General features: G+C 34.2%; 2 protein-coding genes across 5 annotated transcripts; one reads left to right on the top strand and one right to left on the bottom strand.

The window, feature by feature from the left end:
* The first annotated feature begins 5680 nt into the window (after nucleotides 1-5680).
* LOC138304697 (E3 ubiquitin-protein ligase XIAP-like) lies at nucleotides 5681-19993 on the top strand. Of its 3 annotated transcripts, XM_069244911.1 has the most exons (6): nucleotides 5681-5832; nucleotides 6563-6676; nucleotides 16314-18279; nucleotides 18736-18910; nucleotides 19307-19435; nucleotides 19664-19993. In XM_069244911.1, the coding sequence occupies exons 3-6, from the start codon at nucleotides 16522-16524 to the stop codon at nucleotides 19864-19866; spliced, it is 2265 nt and encodes a 754-aa protein (XP_069101012.1). In that variant the 5' UTR covers nucleotides 5681-5832; nucleotides 6563-6676; nucleotides 16314-16521; the 3' UTR covers nucleotides 19867-19993. The 3 variants fall into 3 exon arrangements, with proteins under 3 accessions (XP_069101012.1, XP_069101023.1, XP_069101030.1); XM_069244922.1 differs by lacking the exons at nucleotides 5681-5832; nucleotides 6563-6676 and adding an exon at nucleotides 8468-8550; XM_069244929.1 differs by lacking the exons at nucleotides 5681-5832; nucleotides 6563-6676 and adding an exon at nucleotides 15904-16031.
* A 1053-nt stretch (nucleotides 19994-21046) lies between these two features.
* LOC138304707 (uncharacterized methyltransferase YdaC-like) lies at nucleotides 21047-23336 on the bottom strand. Of its 2 annotated transcripts, XM_069244940.1 has the most exons (4): nucleotides 23197-23336; nucleotides 22473-22550; nucleotides 22048-22183; nucleotides 21047-21656 (listed from the first exon to the last, which is right to left on the bottom strand). In XM_069244940.1, the coding sequence occupies exons 1-4, from the start codon at nucleotides 23275-23277 to the stop codon at nucleotides 21223-21225; spliced, it is 729 nt and encodes a 242-aa protein (XP_069101041.1). In that variant the 5' UTR covers nucleotides 23278-23336; the 3' UTR covers nucleotides 21047-21222. The 2 variants fall into 2 exon arrangements, with proteins under 2 accessions (XP_069101041.1, XP_069101050.1); XM_069244949.1 differs by lacking the exon at nucleotides 22473-22550 and having other exon boundaries at nucleotides 23197-23299.
* Between the last annotated feature and the right edge of the window lie 306 nt (nucleotides 23337-23642).

Raw genomic sequence — 23642 nt, forward strand, 5'->3', positions numbered from 1 at the left:
CTATTTTTACATATACATGACCATTCCTCTTCCGAGCGATTTATTTGTCACATTTAGTGATATCATTCCATATCCCTCTATATTATATTCAGAAAGTTCAATTTCTCTTTTACAATTCTTTGGTTTAACTTCAGAAATAGCTATTATATCTGGGTTTTCTCGAATTATCAATTTTCTTAACTCCTGTAATTTATGTTGGGTCAAAGTATCTGCATTTGTAAAAAGAATGTTGAGATGATTGTGTATATCTGTGTACAGCGAGTCTAATCTTTCCGCACTTTCTTCATCTTTATTGTCCGCATATCCCACGGTGGGCCGCGAACTACGTATTTCCATTCCCCCGACTTTTCACTACGCGATTTTGCCTCCGTGACTTTTTCCTTTAATAACTTTCTTTCTTCCTGTGTCATGTCATGAGTGACACTGATATTTTTAATACTTTTGACAGTTACCTCGGCGATATTTTTTAAGTTGCTCATGAACAAATTCTTTGCTTGATAATCCTTAAAAATTACTTTAACTGGCCTCGTATTTCCTATTCCGCTGTCCTTTTGTTCTCTTTTGCCAAGTCTCGTGATTTTTCTCACGTTATCTTTCGTAGTTCTCATGATATCACAGAGGCGATTCACAAATGATTCATCCTCATGTTTCCTTGTTTCCGCATTCTCCGATTCTACCTCTTTGATGTTGAATATAATTATATTATTCTCTCGTGACTTTCTCTCGTTGATTTCAGTCAAGACCTCCTTAGGCTTGCTGACAACTTGGCTGTACGTCCTCGGCTCTTCTTTCCTTGCTTTATCTCTCTCGTCTAAAAGTTGCTTCACCCGACTTTCATCGCATTTTGTCGTCATCTTTACCTCGAGATCGGCTATTCTATCTTCATAGACGGACATGAACTCTTTACATCTCATTTCTATCTCCATATCAGCATTCACTATTCTTTCCACAGTCTCTCTGCAGTCCGAACAGAACCACATAGAGTCCGAGTTCTTTAACATATCGTATTCTGCCTTCTTTTTATGAAGGCATTTTATGCAATGTTCGAGCTTACATCTTCTGCATTTCAGTAGCCTCGCTTCTGATAGTTGGAAGTCGACCATGCAAGTATTGCACTTCAATGTACTTTCTGCATCTTCATCGCTATTTGATGGAGTGACATACTGATGGACTTTCGTCTTGGATCCACTCCTGGAAGCTGATTTCTTTGCTGTAACTAAGGCCGCTCCGCCATTGTCTTTGGCACTTCCGGTTGGCATGATTCACTAAAATTGCTGATATGTTCCCTTATGGGTCGAAAATCGGCCTAAAAAGGGCACATTGATATCAAATATGTCGTTATGCTACCATCCAGTTTGAAGTTGCTGAGCAGGTAGAGGAATATATACTTAATTATGAGGTTTCCGTTGCCCCACAAGAAAAAGTCCGACTTGCCAGTTCAATTGTGACGTCATAATGATAATTTCGAAAATATCTGATTGGCGTATCAAACTATAAAAGGAAACACATGTTGTTGATTTCATAACTACGATAGAAGTAAGTATGGGGGTGCTATTGAAATGCTCACTATATAATCTCAGCTTTAGTTCTGTTTAGAGATGTTTGAGCACATGTCACTTCTTTGTACACTCGCATCGGCTCACTGTTCATGTACAAAGTGTAATAATGATGTTGTCGCTTTAATTTTTATCAGTAAGTTAAACTTGAGCACAAATCATTTATCTGACATCTGATTATTCTCCATATGCCTTTTCGAACGATTCCATCAGCTCATTCGAAGGCTTGTGTTAAATATGCAGATTGTCATTATCAATGCAGATGAACACCACGCCGCTTTTAGCTAACATCTTTCTGGACTACAGTGGGAAAATTACTTTGATTATTATATCTCACTTTCATTTAGAATGTTCTGATTGGATCAAACTTAATCACATGACATTGAATAGGTTGGATATTTCACGGTAATTGGAAGGCGGGGGAAATAACCCCAGGCAAATAATCTCTGAGGGATATAGTCCTGCAGAGATAACCCCCTCCACACGTGACCGGAAGTGGAAATTATCTGCAACCTCAATAAAAAAAATAGCAATGATGTTGTTTATTTTTTCACAAGAAAGATGCTACAACAACAACATGAAATCTGTAAATTGTTTAGTACAGTGATTAATGGGATATCCTGGGCAGGCCATGGTCAGCAATGTTGTTGGCAAATATCTTTAATAGTTAGTTTGCTCTTGTTGATGTTGAATATAACAAATGTGGATTTATATTAATCTTGTATGTTATAATAAAATAATTCTGCCCCTTTGTGTCGGGAAACATCTTTAATCGTCTCCCTGGAAAGATTTATTTTTCCCGGGTTTCGCCCTCGAGAAAAAAAACTCTTTTTTAGTGAGACAATTCTAGATGTATCCCTCCAAAGACGGTCGTAATTGTATATAATATCATATACTAGAACCAATGATCAAAAGTTTTGTGATATTGATTGTTTAAAAGTTACATTTGTGTATGATTGTGTAAGAAACTAAAGAAAGATCATTAAAGATTAGATGTAATCCAATTCAAGTATAGTTATGATACATGACTGGATAAATTGGACCACGTAAGGCGAAAATATGAGATGCATCCCAAATGTTGAACGAATAATCAAAAGAAAATAAACCAATTAACATGGGCATGTGATAATTAAATTAATTAGATTAATTAGTTGTGGATTTCCTGTATTTCGAATATGAAAATAGAAAACACTGAATAAGAGATGTTTAAAAATAGAACATATTTGTCTTTTGAAAATAGAACATATTTGTCGTTTGAAAATTTCAATTTAAAGGTTTACTACGATTCAGTAATCTAATATCCGCACTGTAATCGTAAATAAGATCAGAGACATTAAATTTAGAATGACTATTAGTCACACACATAAATTACCAATTGTTATCGGACATTATGTAAACATTTGTGCGGGTATCTTAAAGTTTCGTCATAGATAAATACAAAAGACACTAAATTGGGTAGCTATCTTACAAGAGTGCAAAAGCAAATAAAGAAAATCACCTCACAGAAGCTTTATTTAGATACACAGTTTTAAAAAGAAAGACTGAACTGTTTTCACATATATTATAAATTACTTTGTGCTGTAATGAAAATGGAGCTTTTTATTGCCCTGGCCTACTTTTGACAAATTTTTAAATATACAACTTAATCCATATTTATCAAATGTGTTTAATAATTATACAAATTCAAACATCGTTATGTCAAAGTATAAAATGTCACAAGATGGCATGATATATGTTAATTATTTATTAAAACATATACAAGATGTACACTTTATAACACACACAAAAAATGTCTGCTTTTAAAAATCATTAAATGTTCTGTATCATGCTCGTATGACAATTGGATCTAGAACACACTTGACCGATAAGGCTGGCACACACGTGCAATTGTTGATGACTGGATGTGTCAGATCTACTTTTAACTACAACTGGCTCATGGCCATATATTAGAATGCTCTCATCTACTACAACGCTCTTATAACTTCTAAGAGGTTATTATATGTGGATAAGTTCGTCTAGAAATACATACTTTTATCTTGACATGTAATATGCTGAACATTTTAATTATATAAATACATAAGTTCTTGAAATAAGCTTATGAAATTTAAAGATTCTCCCTAAAAAAAAAAAAAAATATTTACTATAGAACATTTGAATAACATTGTATATATTCTACTCTAATTATCCTCTGATAAAGATATACTTGGAGTATTTTGTTGAGCATGGTTGTTTTAATACTGTTACTTTGTTTTATTCTATATACAGCATACACATATCTTATTAAAAGTATATACATGTGTATATTTTCAATTATTTTCAGGAAATTTAACAGTATTGAGAGCAATGACAAGTGTATATATATACACATGGACTGTTGGTCATTGTCTGTCAATATCTGAGTAACATTTGGTCTAATTAGTAATATAACATGTTCTTGTATTAAAATAATAGCTGTATTTATATTATGTGTGTTGTGTGAATGGAGTATGCAAAAGAGTTATCTCCCTTTATCTGTTGTAAAATTTCATTTCAAAACTTAAAGATGCTCCACCGCCGACAGAGCATAACTGATATTCATCATTTGAACAATAATTGGTGTTTAATTTTGTATATATATGCCTAATTAACACAAAAAATAACATAAAATAATTTAGTTTGCCTTTGGTGCACGCGTAATCATTACTTCATTCTATATAAGATATAGTGCCACGGAATTTTTTCGGGATGCAATTAATTATTTTTCATATTTTTAACTTGAAGTAAAATTAGAAGCTCAAATTTTTCAATGGTGGTTATGGTGTAAAGTAAGTTACTTTTGTAACTGAAGAAAAATACTTAATCGTCTGCTTCTGTTTTTGATAGTGAAAAAATACCATTTGTCAGCGGTGGAGCATCTTTAATTATAATATCTATCATTGATGTAAGTTTAAACTATTACTTTTGCCACAATTGGAGAGAATTTATATAGGCTTTGCCTGTTATTTAATCCATTTGACTTGTAACATCTTTGTCAATAAAATTTGTTGAAATGAGATATGCTGAACATTAAGTAATGTACAAGGGCAACGACCATATGTCTTGAAATAAATAGGATTATTACTACAATCTGCTGTTTATCTTAATTACTATTTCTAAATTCTACACCGAATGTTACTTATTTGTAGTGGTGTTCTAAGTGGAGACAAACTTAGAACATTTATTTCCTTACCGTTTTATCTACCAATTTTTTCCATTTGCTTGAGACTGAAACTACCAAACAAAAAGGAAATCAATGAGATCATAACTCTCCCGTAACTCCGTTGGTGTAGTGAAATATAGAACATGCTTTTTGACTTCATTCTGACCGTCATGACGTAATGACGAAATGCGCAGTTTTGTGCGTGCATGCGTGCCAGTAGAATGAAAAAGGTCTATATATGTTATTCGCAACAATATTTGTAGTAATGACTTTAAAGGCCCACTACCTTTCCGAAACGGCTTTTAATTTTTAAAATGGGAATGTAAAACAAGATCGATAATTTTGTAGAGTCTTAAAATATATTAACTTACCGTTAATACTACTTTATAATCACCTTCTGAACGATTTGATTAAAATAAATAAAATGCTTATTTTCATAACGCGGGTCGTATTATGTTTCCCGCCGTCGTCCTAAATACCGCGCGGTAGTTGACTATCACTGCGCCAGACGGCAAAACAGCGAATTAACTCGCCACTGTTTTCATATATTACGCATGAAATCTTGCATATGTTTGGTGTCGTAACCTTATTTTAGGTCATCGGTATGCATTTTCTTATGTTATTAATGTTTTTAAGAAACCTTTATATTTTGCTCCGGAAAGGTAATGGGCCTTTAAAATGTTAAAGATGGAACATGTTGATGAAAATGTTGGAAGAGTACTAATGATTTTGTGTTTATTTCTATGGACTTTCTTTACCGCGAATGACGTCAGGACTACTTATGACATCCCAAGATCGCAGTTTAATGCTTAAAGAAAGTACGAATTTGGAAGTCCTAGTCAAGCAACTTTTACATGTATTGGACTATAAAATGAAGTAAGTGGTGCAACAACACATTTCATAAACCGAATGCTATCCATATGTACCCAATACCAATGATCAGTAAGGCTATTAAGTAGTACCAATCAATAGGTCACGGTCCCATGACCTTCACGATCACCTGTGTGTTTATGTCGATCATATTGTTAACAAGAGCAACTAGTGAGTCACAACACTGCTACAACAAACGTCTCCTTGGAAATCTCTCTCAATATCCAGGTTTGTATACAATTAGTTTTCTATCATTTATTTACATACCATAAATATCATCTTCCAGCTTTCTAATGTAAAAGATCATAAAACAGGCATTCCTTCAGCACAGGGTTTGCAGTTTCGTAAATTATAAACATTTCATACTCTTTACTTCACTTTTTGCTGTTGTACACACTATATATACAAAAACAATAAGCATAACTTATTTTGACTGTTATGTTATCTTATATATATACATATATCATCTATCACAGTTGTGTATCACTTTGAACTAATCATAGAAGGACATTGGGTCTACGAAATAAAGGAGAACAAACATAAAACAAAGAAAGTATGTGATTGTAATAATGACTACTTACAGTAATTGTTCTGTTTATTTTGATACATACATCATGGCTAAATGTGAATTTCTAGCTTCATAAATCAACGGAAAGGTATTGAAATATGTGTATATATATAGCAACAGCAGTACAAGTAAACACATGACTTGTGTATATGTTCTATTTATAGTCTGGAAATCCCAGACATATAATCTGGATTACAAGTAGCTAATAATGATATACATTTAGAATTTGCTTTCTGTCATAGCTTAGGATAAAGAAAATTTCTTCCTCGATAAGTAATGAAATCAATATTCTTATATTTATATGTAACTGTTTGTTCTGTTCTCATCCTATTGTAACACCTGTATCACTGTGACCCGTTTATTGATATTCTCTATTTTTTTTTTAAAAAGCATTGGCATACTCCTGTTAAAAGGATAATAGGAAATCCTTGCAGTTGATATTGAAAGTAGACAATCCAGTGCAATCCCCTACATGCACTGTACTCACAAAATTCCGAACAATCGGTAAGTCAAATGTATATGTACCTTATAATATTTCAATTTAGTCTTTTAGTTATTTGAATGTGTTTTATAGGAAATAATCAGGGGCAGATTTCTCTCTACAATTAAATATATTGAAATGTTACTTGTAGAAGAAAATCATACCAATTGACGTATTATACAAACGTATAACGAGTATGAGTTGACTTAATGCAAATGCAGTTTTGATGACCATTAGTTTCTTTCATTTATTTATACTGAGTTTAAGAGTACATTTTAACGGTTATGCTTATTTTGTTTTAACGGCATCAAATGCATCCCTTATAATATTATGTGACGTATTCATACTCACAAACCAAGAAGAGCTTTTAATATTTTATTCGGCATCTGAAGTTACCAGCATATTGGGAATTATAATACTTATAATGCATAAGTTTTAATTTTACAAGTATTAATGAAAGCTGAAAAAGATTTCAGCACCTGGCAAAAGTCTAAGAAGTCAACAAAAGCACACACACATAAGATCACGAAGTTGTGATCTACAATGTCAAATCACATTTTTACAGTGTTATTATTAATTGCACAGATGTTTCTTTGGGTATGCTTCCATCTAAACATACATAAGGCTAAGAGAACAAGAATTTTACAGTGCATAAGTTATGTGTTGTAACAATCTAATTAAAATTTGACTTGTAATTCCGCTCCACTACGATGCTCTTCGTTACGCTCTAATGCATTGGAGCGTAACGTAGAGTAATCAACCGTGATGAATCTATTGTAGCATTACGAGAAATTTATATATCAAGATACTACTTTACTAATTATTCTCACAAAATAAAAGAAATGTTCACTTTATGCAATACAGCTTTATTAAAGTTATATGTGCCGTATATTTCATACTCGCGAATCAGGATGAACATTTAATATGTTATTCATCACCAAAATTTATCAATATTTTGAGAATTACAGTACTTTCAATATATAGGTTTTAATTTTACAAGACAAGTAAGAGCTGAAAATGATTTTTGGCAGTACTACCGAAAATAGTTATTTCACATCTATAATGAAAAGTACATACGGTCAGACCATGAAGCTAAGTTGTGGGTTACAGTTTCATTGAACATTTTGCAGTGTAATGATAAAGTGATTCCTACCGGTTTGTTCCATCTAAACATTTAAAAGGAATAAAAACATCTATTTTTACAGTACATAAGTTATGAGGAAACTATGGACGTTAACTAACGTTTATAAGGCATCTGAAGCCATTTGAATGAGTTTCATAGCTTAATTCACTAAACCTTATGGTTTTCAATAGATTAATAAAGAAAACATAGCATGTCCATTTTCTTGGGTAAAATGGTACATTATTGTTATTACATGTATACACATTATGTGTGCCGTACTACGCATAAGTCTTAATGGATATTCTGGAAATTATATCGTGAACTGAGTTTTAAAGCGGGGCAAATACCATGATCTAATATGCATGAATATTAATAGTAATAATTCATGAAAATAACATCCCCATTTTAATAATGTTATAAACACTTTGACTTTTATCTGAAGTAGTATTCGGTCATCTGGGGCAAAAAGACACTTGTGATAAACATATATGATACTTTGTAATTAAATAAAAAATGTTGGGACAGTCTTAATGAATTCAGTGTAAAACATTATTTTCAACCCTTTATATCTTGATGGAGATATAACTTGGTTCACGTCCCCATAATATAAAAACATGGTTTGATATCAACATATATAAAACAAGGGTAGATAACTTTTACAGGCAATATCAGACATCTTGCCAGCAATTGACATTGTTGACAATCATCCAAAATAAATAGAAATAACTGCGTAACATAAACTGGCAAATGTCCGGACATGAAGGTAATCATAAGGTAAGTCAGACCTAGAGATGATCATACACATAGTATTACGTTATAAATTATCATGTGTATGTGTAACATTTGAGTTAAATATCAATCATTAACGTAGGTATATATATATATTTATTTAATCGTGTATCGCATCAGTAAACAAATGTAACTTGCCATTGTATTTGAGGAAGCCCTCTATACAAAATCAATCTCACCTATATGATTTGGATATGTGATCTAGGATAGAGATGGTTTGGTTCTTTGGATATTTTCACCATTATCATGCTATGAAGATAAGAGTTAATATTTCAAAATAAGCTGGACATTATTATCTAAACTTACTGATATCAGAGTTATATCCCTTGTATAATTATCTTATATCAGAGAAAACGAGATAGTGGTTTCAACATATTATAAATATTTTGGTTACATGTACCTGTGCATGTGGTTTCGAATAGTGTTTGCATTCAATTTGATCAAAATTCTTTACACAGTTGGCCATTTGCAGAAGTTGTGGATCCGTATGTTTTACTTGAAACCTTAAAATCGCTTAATGTTTGAACAGCATAAACGAACGTTCTATATACTTAACAATGATATTAATAATTAGATCATTTTTACTTAGTTTTGTTAAAATCGTCACAGTTTCCACGAATATGCATAATTAAAATATATAGATAGGACATGAGCTTGGCTAAGGATATACTATGCTATTTCATCCTCGTAACATAGGTTCTGTTTTTTCAAAATAGAAATATATTACAGTCTAGCAGAACTATAATAATCTGTTTATGGCTTTGTTTACTAAGTAATACGCCTGAAGGCAACAGAGACTGTTATGTATGACACTAAATACATGTAGTTATGAAATAAGGGAGATAACTCCTATAGCTTTTTTATCAATACATCCTATGAAGGTCATATCATTGATTTAGGTTATAGAACTTTCTAGAATATAATCATGTATAAACAAATATGTTTGTAAACATGTTGATTTTAAGTAGAGATCTAGAATGATATATTTCCAGAAAGTTATGTGTGTTTACTTGTTTACTGTTTTTAGTTAGATATTTCTAGAAGTAGAAGGTTCTCCAATATTCTTGAATTAGGGTTAAGCTATATATACTCCAGCTGCCCAAGGCTAATCAGAACTGTAATGAGACCTGTAATGAGACTTATCAAAAATTGTACAGTGCCATATTAGATTCTATTGGGAGAGTTATTGTGACTTTATCTGTGGATTATTACAACACTTTGTGTGGATTTATTCATATTGCCTGGAACTTTACAAATCATCGGTGGACATTCAATTTCCTTGTGGATTTGTGATTAATGTTAATTTGAAACCTGGAAGGATCAAGGATTATACCAGGACATTCGCATACAGATAAGTAACACTTTAAATCATCGTACTACTCTTGTACCACCACAAATTACTTTAGATATTGTAAACCATCTCTGTATAATATTGTATATATAATTAAATTGTGTTTTGAATTTAGCTGCTGGTTTCTCATTTCTGTTATTCGTTCATGTAACAGAAATTGGGGGCTCTTGTCCGAGATCGATATTTTATTTGTGAAATCTAACTTGGAAAAATTAATTAAGAAATTTGCAAAATTTGTGTAAAAACTTGGAGTTTACATTTGAAACCAACAGCTAGATTAACATGACTACTATGCAGGTAGAACAGTTTGTTAAAGCGCCATCCCTGGAAGTTCTTTTGCAAGTTAGTAAGAAGGATTTACTGTTATTGGGTAAACATTTAGGCCTTACTATCAAAACTAATTTGAGGAAAGCTGAAATTAGGAATGTAATTATAAGATATTTTGTTGACAATGGCAAATTTGACTCTAGTGCATTAGATAGTATAGAGGAAACAGTCAGTTCAGTAATTCAAATTAGACAAATGGAACTTGAACATGAAATGAAACTAAGACAAATGGAAATAGATAAAGAGAAAGAAATGAGAGAAAGAGAAATAGAAAAGGAGTTAAGAGAAAAAGAAATGGACAAAGAAAGAGAGTTAAGAGAAAAAGAAATTGAGAAAGAATTAAAAGAAAAAGAGAGAGATCAGATGTTAGAGCTAGAGAAGCAAAAAATTCAAGCTGAAACAGAACTTAGAATGAAAGAATTAGAACTAGCTTCTCAAGACGGTTCAAGTAATCTAACTTTTAGGGGTTTACAAGGAAACAGAGGTTTTGATGTCAGTAGAAATATTAGGTTAGTTCCTCCTTTTCAAGAGAAAGAAGTTGACAAGTATTTTCTGCATTTTGAGAAAATAGCTGATAGTATGAAATGGCCTGAAGATAAGCTTACAATGCTTCTTCAAAGTGTCTTGATTGGTAAAGCTAGAGACATTTATTCTTCTTTATCTGTAGATGAGATTTCAAATTACCAAGTAGTCAAGAAAGCAATTTTGAAAGCTTATGAGTTAGTTCCTGAGGCTTACCGCCAGAAATTTCGAAACTCGAGAAAGAGAGATGAACAAACTCATGTAGAATTTTCCAGAGAAAAAGAACAATTGTTTAATAGGTGGTGTGATTCAAAAGAAATTGATGAGGATTTCGGTAAATTGAGGCAATTATTGTTGATAGAGGAGTTTAAACGTTGTGTCCACATAAACATAAAAACTCACTTAGATGAGAGAAAAGTTGAAACACTTAGTGAAGCAGCTACAATGGCTGATGATTACGCTCTCACCCACAAAGGCTCATTTGTTAAAAACAGTTCTCAAGACAAAAACAGTACCACAGGTACTAGTAAATTTGGTCAGCCTAGAAACCCAACCTTTAGTGGCCCTTCTAACGACAAACCTAAATTAGGTGATAAGACTAAGTCTGCTTCTAAAACAGATCATAGGGCAGGTGTGGGGTCTCCTTCTGGTCCTGTTTGTAATTATTGCAAGAAAGTAGGACATGTTATGTCTGAATGTTTTTTTCTCCAGCGTAAGGAGCAAAGGCGTAAACAGTCAGTTCCTTCTGTGTTAGCTATGTCAAAGCCTAGTCAGAAACTTAGTGATATTGTGGAAGATTCTAAAGTGTCTGTTGAAATTAAGAGCTCAGAGTCTGATAGTGTCTTGGAGAAGTACTCTCCCTTCATTTCTGAAGGTTTTGTTTCACTTACTAGTGATATCACCAACTTGAAACCTGTGAAGATTTTGCGAGATACTGGGGCTTCTCATTCTTTGATATTAGATGGCGTAGTGCCTTTGTCTGAGGAGACCTCATGTGGTAGTAGTGTTTTGCTTCAAGGTGTAGAGTTAGGTTTTGTTAATGTGCCTCTCCATTCTGTTTATTTAAAGTCAGACTTGGTTACTGGGCCTGTCACCATTTGTGTGACCGGAACTTCCCATAGAGGGCGTGTCGCTCATTTTAGGCAATGACTTGGCTGGAGAGAAAGTTAGGGTAGATCCCTTAGTGTCCAGTATCCCTGATAAAACAGATGATGCTGAGACTATTCAACAGGAATTTCCTGGTATTTTGCCTTCTTGTGCTGTAACTCGTTCAATGAGTAAGAAGGTTTCTGATGTTGCAGTAGTTGAGGATCATTATAGTCCAGGGTTAGGTGACACTTTCTTGGCTCATGATATAGAGGATATCGGGGGCAAGTGTGATCTTTTGAGCAATCCTGTAGACTTTGATAGTGATGGAGTTGTTCCTAACAAGGGTACTTCTTTGTCTGACATGATGAGTAAATCATCTTTGTCTAGAGACGAGCTTATAGTAGAACAGGAAACAGATCCTGAAATCTCCTTATTGTGTAATCGGGCTTTGAGTGAGGAAGAGGCTGAGAAAGTCCCGGTTTGTTACTTCCGTCGGTCAGGTGTGTTGATGCGCAAGTGGCGCCCCCCTGATGTGTCTCCCGAGGAAGACTGGAAGGTTGTCAATCAAATAGTTGTCCCACCGAGGTATAGGCAAGATATTCTAAGTTTGTCTCATGATGTACCTATGGCAGGGCATTTAGGTGTGACCAAGACTTATAACAGGATCTTAGATCACTTCTTTTGGCCCAAGTTGAAACGGGATGTGGCTGATTTTTGTAGGTCTTGTCATACTTGTCAGGTGGTAGGGAAACCTAATCAGAAAATCCCTGTTGCACCTTTGCACCCCATTCCAGCATTTGAGGAACCATTTAGTAGAGTCATTATAGACTGTGTAGGTCCTCTACCCAGAACTAAGTCTGGGAATGAATATCTTTTAATTATTATGTGTGCTTCCACACGCTTTCCTGAAGCCATTCCACTCAGGAATATTAAAGCCCCTAACATAGTCAAGGCTTTGGTTGAATTCTTTACATTGGTTGGTCTTCCAAAAGCTGTCCAATCGGACCAAGGTTCGAATTTCATGTCTGTTGTTTTTCAACAAGTCATGTACCAGCTCCAGATCAGGCAATATAAGTCTAGTGCTTATCATCCAGAGTCTCAGGGTGCTTTAGAACGTTTTCATCAGACATTGAAGAATATGATGAGATCTTATTGTTTTGAAAACAAAAGAGATTGGGACGAAGGTATACACATGTTGTTGTTTGGCGTTAGAAAATCTGTACAAGAATCTCTTGGCTTCAGTCCCTTTGAACTTGTGTTTGGACATACTGTACGTGGTCCTTTGAAAATTTTGAAAGACAAACTTTTGGACGAAGATTCTAAAGTGAATCTCTTAAAGTATGTGTCTAACTTTAAGCAAAGGTTGACAAGGGCATGTGAACTGGCAAAAGAAAATTTGGCCGTTACTCAAACCAAAATGAAAACATGGTATGATAAAGATGCCCGTGCAAGAAGTTTTGATCCAGGTGACAAAATTTTGGCTCTATTACCAATACCGGGTCAGCCTTTGCAAGCTAGATATTTTGGACCTTATGTTGTTGAGAAAAAGGTCGATGATGTTAACTACATTGTACAAACTCCAGGGAGGCGCAAGAAAACTCAATTATGTCATGTTAATATGCTTAAGAAATATGTAGATAGAGAAGAGAGCAAGACCTCTCAACCTATTGCTACTTTGGCCTCTGTACCATCACAAAGTGAAAGTACAGCTGATATTTGTAAATTAGACTTAGATGGTGGTGTACAAGATGTAGGTTTAGACTGTGGTGTTAAGTTAAGGAACTCAGATGTGCTCGCGAACTTGGACAAGAAACTGTGTCATCTATCAGAAGAGGAACGCAATGAACTGAAAGATTTGATACTTGAGTTTAAACATTTGTTTCCGGATACACCAGGCAAAACAGATGCTATCTATCACGACGTGGATGTAGGCGATGCGCCACCTGTCAAGCAACATCCTTACCGTGTCAATCCTTTGAAAGAAGAACACTTAAAGAAAGAAATTCAATACATGTTGGACAATGATATTATTGAACCAAGCAAAAGTGAATGGAGCTCTCCATGTGTTCTGGTGCCAAAGCCAGATAAGACATACCGGTTCTGTACTGACTTCAGAAAAGTAAACTCTGTCAGTAAAACAGACTCTTATCCAACTCCAAGGATTGACTCTTGCATTGACAAAGTTGGCAAAGCCAAGTATGTTAGCAAGTTTGACCTTTTGAAAGGATATTGGCAGGTGCCATTAACAGAAAGAGCCAAAGAAGTGTCTGCATTTGTAACTTCACAAGGTTTGTACCAGTTATGCCGTTTGGTATGAAGAATGCCCCGGCAACATTTCAACGTCTTCTTAACAGCGTGATATCAGACCTGGAAGGCTGCGATGGATACATTGATGACGTCATCAACTACCACGACACGTGGGAAGACCATCTACGCGGGATTCGTGAATTCATCGAAAGACTCACTACCATGAAATTGACTGTAAACTTATTGAAAGGTGAATTTTGTCATGCAACTGTTGAATTTTTAGGCCATGTTGTAGGACAGGGGCAGGTTAAACCTGTTCAGGCCAAAGTAGAATCAATTATAGATTTTCCAGCTCCTGGAAGCAAGAGAGAGCTGATGAGATTTCTTGGTATGGATGGATACTACAGAAAATTTTGTCAAAATTTCTCTGTTATAGCAGCTCCACTTACTGCTTTGTTAAAGAAAAATGTCAAATTTGTCTGGTCAGACGAATGTAAGTCTGCCTTTGAGAAATTGAAAGCCATACTATCAAACTCACCAGTTCTGACTGCTCCAGATTTTAATAAACAGTTTAAACTGTTTGTTGACGCCAGCGATGTAGGTGTTGGTGCTGTTTTGATGCAAGAAGGTTCTGAACAAATTGACCATCCAATTTGTTATTTCTCGAAAAAGTTTGACAAACACCAGAGAAATTATTCCACCATTTAGAAAGAATGTTTAGCGTTGATTTTGGCCTTGAACCAATTTGATGTATATCTCTGCACTACGGTTGTGCCTGTGTTGGTCTTCACCGACCACAACCCTTTAACATTCATTGGAAAAATGAAAAACAAAAATCAAAGAATTCTCAGGTGGAGTACAATCTTGACATCAAACATATCAAAGGGAAAGACAATATTCTAGCTGATGCTTTATCAAGGATTCAAATATGACTTAATATGTCAAGAAAGTTTCCTTTTCAAGAAAACTTTCTTTTCTTTAAGGAGGGGTGTGTTATGTATGACACTAAATACATGAAGTTATGAGATAAGGGAGATAACTCCTATAGCTTTTTTTATCAATACATCCTATGAAGGTCATATCATTGATTTAGGTTACAGAACTTTCTAGAATATAATCATGTATAAACAAATATGTTTGTAAACATGTTGATTTTAAGTAGAAATCTAGAATGATCTATTTCCAGAAAGTTATGTGTGTTTACTTGTTTACTGTTTTTAGTTAGATATTTCTAGAAGTAGAAGGTTCTCCAATATTCTTGAATTAGGGTTAAGCTATATATACTCCAGCTGCCCAAGGCTAATCAGAACTGTAATGAGACCTGTAATGAGACATATCAAAAATTGTACAGTGTCATATTAGATTCTATTGGGAGAGTTATTTTGACTTTATCTGTGGATTATTACAACACTTTGTGTGGATTTATTCATATTGCCTGGAACTTTACAAATCATCGGTGGACATTCAATTTCCTTGTGGATTTGTGATTATTGTTAATTTGAAACCTGGAAGGATCAAGGATTATACCAGGACATTCGCATACAGATAAGTAACACTTTAAATCATCGTACTACTCTTGTACCACCACCAATTACTTTAGATATTGTAAACCATCTCTGTATAATATTGTATATATAATTAAATTGTGTTTTGAATTTAGCTGCTGGTTTCTCATTTCTGTTATTCGTTCATGTAACAAGGCAAAGAGCAAGCAATGAACAGATGATGTTAATCAGAATGGCAGAACTAGATACTCCCTTACGACGACTTCAAAGGCGACGTGTACGCACAAAATGCAAAGGAGCGATATATCAATCAGTAGAGAATACATCTCAGATGTTAGACCGGTGCTTTCACTAACGGGTTATTTATATATGTGTGTCGTTTGCATTGTTGGTCTCGTGCAAAAATGTATTTACAAAATACAGAGGTATACCTATGAAATCATGTGTTCTTCGATTTTAATTTCAAAATTTAAATTCAAATTAGTTTTTTTTCCAACTTATTTGCACAAATATTAGAATAATATACTATTGATAAAGCTTGCATTAATTTATGTTATCATAATAACAACCCTAACTTTAAGGATGTTTGTGTGTGTATAAGGATTGTTAAAAACTATTGTTTTATTTGATACAGTTGTATATTAAGGACATTTACAATCATAGAATTTGTCGAGACCATTATCTCAAGAATGTAATTTGTGTTTTAGATGACAACATGGAAACATGACAACAATATGGAATATTGGACAACGGAACTGGGACACTGAAGAAGTCCAAGTCGGATGGATGTTTGCCTAACTATTTCACAGGAACAGCATTTTGTGCACAAGAAATGTCAAAATCAGTAAATCAGTATCAGATTTGACAATTTCATGCAGTTCTTTGGATATTCCTATCCCCGTCAAAAGATTTTGCATGGAGCACTGTGAGAGAGGTCCTTCTAGCATTAATGTGGATAATGACTCCTCTCTTGTTATCCAAAAGGAAAAAATAGAAATTCACTCAAACACAAACATTACCATGCGATTAACAACATCCGTCTTTGTATTTGAGTTATGTAGGACAGTTGACAACCTGTTTTTCTTTATGTGTCTTAAATGTGTTTCTTTTACAAAAACCTTGGCATCAACAAAATGTATTGGTAACATGTTGCCAACTAAATATAACCGACGAAAAATAATACTGCAACTATTTTATCTGTTACTCATTCTTTATGAACTGGTAGCTTTTATTATATCAAACAGGAAAGTGTGCCGTAACTTCGCTCAGTTGTGCGTTATTACAGATCTCTTCAAAGATGTTAATTTAAGCAATTTTACATCAAAAAACCATAATGTCCATATTACTGAAAATATAAAAACAATGGACGTTAACGAGTATAAAGAAAGCATATCAAAGGGTAAAGATACGATATCTTGGTTGTGGGATATTCGGCCTCGACAAGTGCTTTGTAATGTTTTCCCGTCGAGTTTGAAGCAGTATTTTGAAAACGCTCAAAACAGAAGTGAAAATACGTATCCGCCAATGAATATTGAGTGGTTACGGCTGAATTCATTTGCACGTGTGCGAGTTATGAACGTCCGACCTATACAGTTATCGAGAGCTGGATTTTATTATAATGGAACATCTGATGAGGTACAGTGTTATTCATGTGGCGTACGTCGATCTAACTGGAGCGTTGGAGATGATCCATTCCAAATTCATAAACAAATTTCTCCCAAATGTAAACATGTTTTAAACATAGACACGACAAATGATCCGATTCCTCGTGACAACGATACAACGCATTCGATTCCTGCAAGGCAAGAGTCTGTTTCTGAAGAGAGAGTCGGCGTTGGACGTCCTGTAAGAGAAAGTGATCTGGTCAGTTCTGGAGAAGGTCCAGTAGATTTACGTGATATGCTTCATCACAGAACCGAACGTCAGCACGAGAACCATTCCATCACGTCCGTCGGGATTCCGGATATCAGTCAAGAGAATCCTTCTTTGGAGCAAACTGAAAACGAGATAAATCCTGGTTTGGAGAATATCTCCAATACATTACGTCCAAATGTATCCCAGGAGATACCTACTACACGTCCATCAACAGTACAGGGTCGTACAAGAGAAAACAACCTTTACGTGCAAAGCGAAGATCATTTCCATTGCGATACTTTAACACCGCGTCCAAATGAGAACTCATCTCGACAAAGGAATCCTTTTCGTGGGAGCCATGTTGATGTCCATACTGACAGTATTTTTCAATCTAACGCGCGTGTTCCCCCGCAAACGATTCCAGCCAATCAAACTAGATTACGTTCCCCTGGAGTTACTTCCTCCTTAAGTACTGATACCGTGAGGGACTCAGTTAAGCAGAAGCTAATTCCTCTCGGTATCAATTTCGATAAGCCGAAATTCCCAGCGTATTCTGTGTTGACAGTGAGAATAAGCTCTTACAGAGGTTGGTCAGGCTCACAGAGACCTAAGGTGATGGCCGAGGCCGGCTTTGTATACGCCGGATTCGCAGATTACACAAGGTGTTTTTTCTGTGGAGGCGGACTTAAAAACTGGGAAGATGGCGATGACCCTTGGATTGAGCATGCAAGATGGTTTCCTAATTGTGTTTTCTTAAAACAAAACAAAGGAGTAGAGTTTGTACAGTTGGTACACGAAGGCTTTGACAGTCCACAACAGGTATGTTTGTCATGACCTTTTGATATTAAGGCCAAAACCCATCACAATATGAACCTCGTTTATTTGTTCATAGAAAGTAAAGACAATTCGTGATTGCAATAAGGGTTTAAAATAAGGTTTTTGATGTCATTATGTAATTAACTTGTATTACATTATCGATGGAAAGCTATATCATCCATTCCTGATTGCAATAAGAGTTTAAAATAAGGATTTTGATGTCATTATGTAATTAAATTGTGTTACATTATCGATGGCAAGCTATATCATCCCTTTGACTTCTTCCTTTTCAAACATTGGAACATGGCATTGTCAAGTTTGTTTTTTTGAACACAGTTTTTATAATTAATAAGAAAGGGAAAAGGGAATCTTTTTCTTTCGATATTTTTCTGACGAGCTGCTATCTATAGATCATTGGTGCATCGATTACATTATACATGGGGAAACTTGATTGTCTAGGTAAATAATGGTGCAACTACAGCGGTAAGAGGCCAAGCAGTTGGTGAGAGAGTATCCTCGGAAGAGTTCCTACCGGAGACTAATGTAGATAACCTACCAGCCTTTCAGGGTGTTATACAGAAAGGGCATTCTCCAGCACGTGCCAGACAGGTTATTGCGCTGTTGATGGCGAAAGGTAAACTAGAGTTATGTTAGCACCTTCTTATAATGTTCATATTTTATTTTTATCTTTCAATTTTCCATTTTAAGACAATCATTTCTTTTGCTGACCATCAGTTTCATTGAAGGGTCATAAAAGTATAGGACATCTGTAGAGTGTTACATTTTCATTGTCGTTTATTCTCATGTTCTTTTTGTTCATTCAATTGCATATAAATCCCAGGTGGTGTGGATTTGGTTGTGGAAACATCTTGTTTACGATTTATACATGATCTGTATCTAACCCTAGTGGACCTGTAATAACAGGTTTACCTGTTTACGTAATACCTACGAACAATACCCCAACACGATTTTGTTTGACATCATTCGCTATGTATGACTATGTATCTGATTTGTAAATTTGTATATATAGGTATGAAAAGCATTAATGAAAGCGATGTTCTAGAAGAAATAAATGGCGTAAATGGTGGAGTATCAAATGACGATTTAAGCCGAGGAAACAAACACATAGTGAACATACCGAACAGCAGTGATCAGGAAGGTACTTCACTTTTCTTATTATACATCTCTGAGTTTTACGAACCCAATTAATTTTTAGAAATGACACAGATAAAAACAGAAGGTAATGTAATGCTATTACGTTTCTCCCTTACTTAGATCGATTGCGATGAAATTTAAAAAATGTAGTTTCAATGTTATTCTGGACGTTTTAATTCTATGACTTAGATCTCACTAATTCATTTCACCAACTTCCGTTTTATTCTGATAGAGGGCGAGCTGCGTGACCTGGTGGAGGAGAACCGTCGACTGAAGAGAGAAATGTTGTGTAGAATATGTGAGGAAGAGAACGCTTCAGTTACCTTTCTTCCGTGCGCCCATCTCATGTGTTGTCAAGTCTGCGCCAAGGCTATGAGGCGCTGCCCTGTGTGTAGGACCACCATACAGGGAATGATTAAAACATTTCTGACGTAATACCAATGACACCTGTATTGTGGACACATGTCATGATCTCATCAAAACCATTCCCTTTACACAAGGATCAGATTATAGTAATTCTTATTGTTATGTCTATGTTTGCTTTTACTCGATATGTGACTTTTGGGCCGAAACATGATAGGTGTATTCTTTGCATTGTTTTGTTTAGAGTCCTTTTTTACAAGTTAAATATCTGTTGATGCGAAAATTCTCTATGAATAAAACAATTAACAATTTTCAATTTAATATAGATAATATACAAATGACTATGAAATATATCTGGAATACATACTTTTATCATATATTGCTATTATATTCAAGAATTTCTTATAAAACATTGCCAATGATCGTTAGCATTTCTTTACCTGTGCTTTATTCTGTAATGGTATTACATGGAATGAAAAATATGTTTGATATTAAAAGCAATGTTGTCAGGAATGAAAAGGGAGAGAGCAAACTATGCGGATAAATCGTCAATGGCATATTTGATTCTTTAGCATCATTGAATTACTTGAACAATTGTACTCACTAAATTATAATTAAGTTTTATTGGATGTGTATAAGTAAACCAATAAATGAAACGAAATTTAAAAAAAAATGTAATCTTTCATGGAGATTAAATGTTAAATTCCGTAGTGTATGTGAAGACTATCAAAACGGATCACAGTGACCTTGTTTAGCTATTTAATGTGACCTAACGGAATATCGACGATGGTTTGGCATTGATTTACATCATTTCCTTGTATGACAATTATACAATATATACACTTCTGAAGTACCTAACACTTATCTTTATCAATAATAAAACAAGCAATGGTAGCTTCTCTGTACATTTACCATACAATATATATGTAATGTATTGTCAGTCTTGTCTAGATTACTGTAACAAAATTATAAGATTGCTATTGTTATTTTGATGTTTAAGACATATACTCGTTTCTTAGAAAACACATCAAACAACAACAACAATAGGTACATGTATATGTAGCATTTATGGTGAATACATTTCAATCTACCAAATGTTTAACAATATGATACTTTGTTCATCTTGCTTCTATGTTTTGTTTTAAAACAATTATTGGTATTGAAATGGAATGGGAATGATATAATTTGAAGGGTGCTATTGATGTTGGTGTATTTCTATCATCATTGATATTCGATGAGTATAATAAATGAATTTATATCATGGATCAATACCCTGACCCTTTTTTCAAGCAATCGTTGAAATAATAATTTATTAGTATTGCAAGTTCTCACATTAGAAAATATTTTTTAATATAATTAAGTAAAGTCTTTTCGATTACTGTCATTACCCAAAGAAATAAAAAGCATTACAAAGTTAAATACCTATTTTCATACCTTTCTTGCGCATATGGCGTCATAAATTTTACCAGAATCTTTATGCTTTGTTTTTTCTACCGACACATCATTGAATCCACAAGCTTTCAAAGCGTCCGTGTAACGCCTTTGGTCAATGTTACCATACCGGAAAAGGCCGAGTTCCTTCATGCGCAATGAACGTTCCAAGTTCATGGTGGTTACCATAAGAGCATCGGTTTTCATCACCCGATGGAGCTCACGGACTGCCGTATCTAAATCAGGCCAAAAATAGTAACAATTGCAATGAAAAACACGGTCAAATTTGTTTGACTCGAAAAAAGATAAATCTGCCACGTCACCGTGAATTAACTCCACTTTGCCTTTACTAATATCTTCGCCCACAAGTTTTGTCGCTATAGTGACCATCTCTTCTGAGAAATCTACTCCATAAACTTTACCTTCCCCATCTACAACATGATAAAGAAATAACAAAAATAACAAACAAAAACAAACATATAAACAATACAAACAAATACACAAATCAAACAAAAAACAATTCGATCGATTGCGACTATAATCTTTTCTGAATTTCACATTCAATGCTTTCATGTAAATACATTGTTAAAAAAATCACATATAAAGTTTTAATGAAAGGGCACTTGTCCATAATACAATGATGCCAATTAGAGAACTAACAAATTGTTACATACTCCTCTTCATAAATAGACTTATAGCATTTAAATCAATTTTGAACTTAGGTTGGTTCATATCTAGAACGAAGATAAACTGTTTAAAAGTACGAAGTACAGAGATTACAACACTTGGGTTTCGGGTATATCATATTTAATATGAAGACACCTTTGATGTATTTAGAAGCAGCTTCAATCCCAAGGCCTGGACCAAAGCCGACCTCCAACACCTGATAGTCCGGTTGTATATCACACAAACGTGCCGCTTCCCTTTCCAACATGGCGCATTTTTTCACCAAAAATATCTGAAAAATATATAATGCTGGATACCTTTACCTATTGGTAACAAAATAAAGCAAATGATACATTTTAATTAATATCAACATGTTCATACGTTGTAAATGAAGATATGTAAAAACTTATGTTCATTGAATTGTGAACAATTGGTAAATAACATTAAAATTTAGAAATATCACAAACACTCCTGTTAGTTATTGTAAGCATTATTTCAGACGATTTACACCAATTCTGTATATCAAGTCTACTATCACATTGATGATGTTAATTTAAATAGACCACATAACCATGACCCACCTTCACCGCCTTGCCGATGAAAGTTCCACTGGGTTTTCTTAGGTTTCGAGCTACAGCCTCTATTAAGCCAAACCTCATCTAAAAAGAGTTTCAATGTTTTGTGCGATTGTTTGATTATTTATCTTTGTTTATGTGTTCTTGTAATGCTATATAGTAGTAGATGATCTAAATATAGCACACAGGGAAGCCCATAACATAGTGTACATGTGAATACACCTCACACTGCACTTCAACTATGCAGCAATTTAATACGATAAGGCATGTAAACCGACAATGGGACAGCTATATGTTACGTAAGATATGCACCAGTGGTATTGTATTGTCGTACCTATAAATAGCTCTAACCCGTCTATCAAAAACAAAAACACAATATGTGTTTGGCTAGTAATTTAAACATGCATTCATGCACAATAACGTAGTTATTTATTTTCGATAAAGATATTTTATAAACAAATGCATAACTCGTTTTTACTTAAATCCCAGCCTCTGGTATGTCTGGTACACTATTGCAAATAATGAAGACACAAAACAGATCCATAAAAGGACCTTAAAATTATCAAGCAATGAACTTTTAAGTAGACCATGCTAGATTTCTAGACGTTACAAGTGATTGCACTAATTAATACACTAGTTCTTATAATATTCCTGTTATTCGAAGCATTCCATTGATATGATAAGATATTTTACATTATTACGAATGCATTATACTTGTGTGCACCCTTACCTTTATTCTGCTGCTTAGGTCGGGAATTTCTTTACTGTTGACTATGACATAACTTAATGAGTAATGGGTATCCCACCTCATACGCCATCTGGTGGTGGTGTCATAGGTAATGATTTGTAATAGTTGTCTCTCTTTATGCATTAGATGTATCGCGTGTCGATCAATAAAATGTATAAAGGATTAAAGTAAATAAATAGAATCAATAAATAAAGGATTAAACCTCACTGCGTTTCGAAAATAAAAAAATGAAAATTTATTAATAACATTTATATAACTTCTATGTTACAATGAAGGTTCACATCTTCCACAATTTCCCAATTATTTGAATATAAATATGACATGACATATTACATGCTTGACGTATTTACGCACGAGCGGAAATAAATCTTTCGTTATTTATGAAGCCACAAATGCGCAGCACAGGAAAAATATAATTGGGAGGCAAA

The sequence above is a fragment of the Argopecten irradians genome, chromosome 1, assembly GCF_041381155.1.
Source record: "Argopecten irradians isolate NY chromosome 1, Ai_NY, whole genome shotgun sequence".
Lineage (NCBI taxonomy): Eukaryota > Metazoa > Mollusca > Bivalvia > Pectinida > Pectinidae > Argopecten > Argopecten irradians.

Bases quoted from the DNA above. Each gene is read 5' to 3' on its own strand.
- LOC138304697 (XM_069244911.1), top strand. From the start codon at position 16,522: ATGGAGCACTGTGAGAGAGGTCCTTCTAGCATTAATGTGGATAATGAC. The intron at 18,911-19,306 runs GTAAACTAGAGT...TTGTATATATAG, and splicing joins TGCGCTGTTGATGGCGAAAG to GTATGAAAAGCATTAATGAA. The intron at 19,436-19,663 runs GTACTTCACTTT...TTATTCTGATAG, and splicing joins GAACAGCAGTGATCAGGAAG to AGGGCGAGCTGCGTGACCTG.
- LOC138304707 (XM_069244940.1), bottom strand. From the start codon at position 23,277: ATGAGGTGGGATACCCATTACTCATTAAGTTATGTCATAGTCAACAGT. The intron at 22,184-22,472 runs GTGGGTCATGGT...TATATTTTTCAG, and splicing joins TCATCGGCAAGGCGGTGAAG to ATATTTTTGGTGAAAAAATG. The intron at 21,657-22,047 runs GTGTCTTCATAT...ATCATGTTGTAG, and splicing joins TGCTTCTAAATACATCAAAG to ATGGGGAAGGTAAAGTTTAT.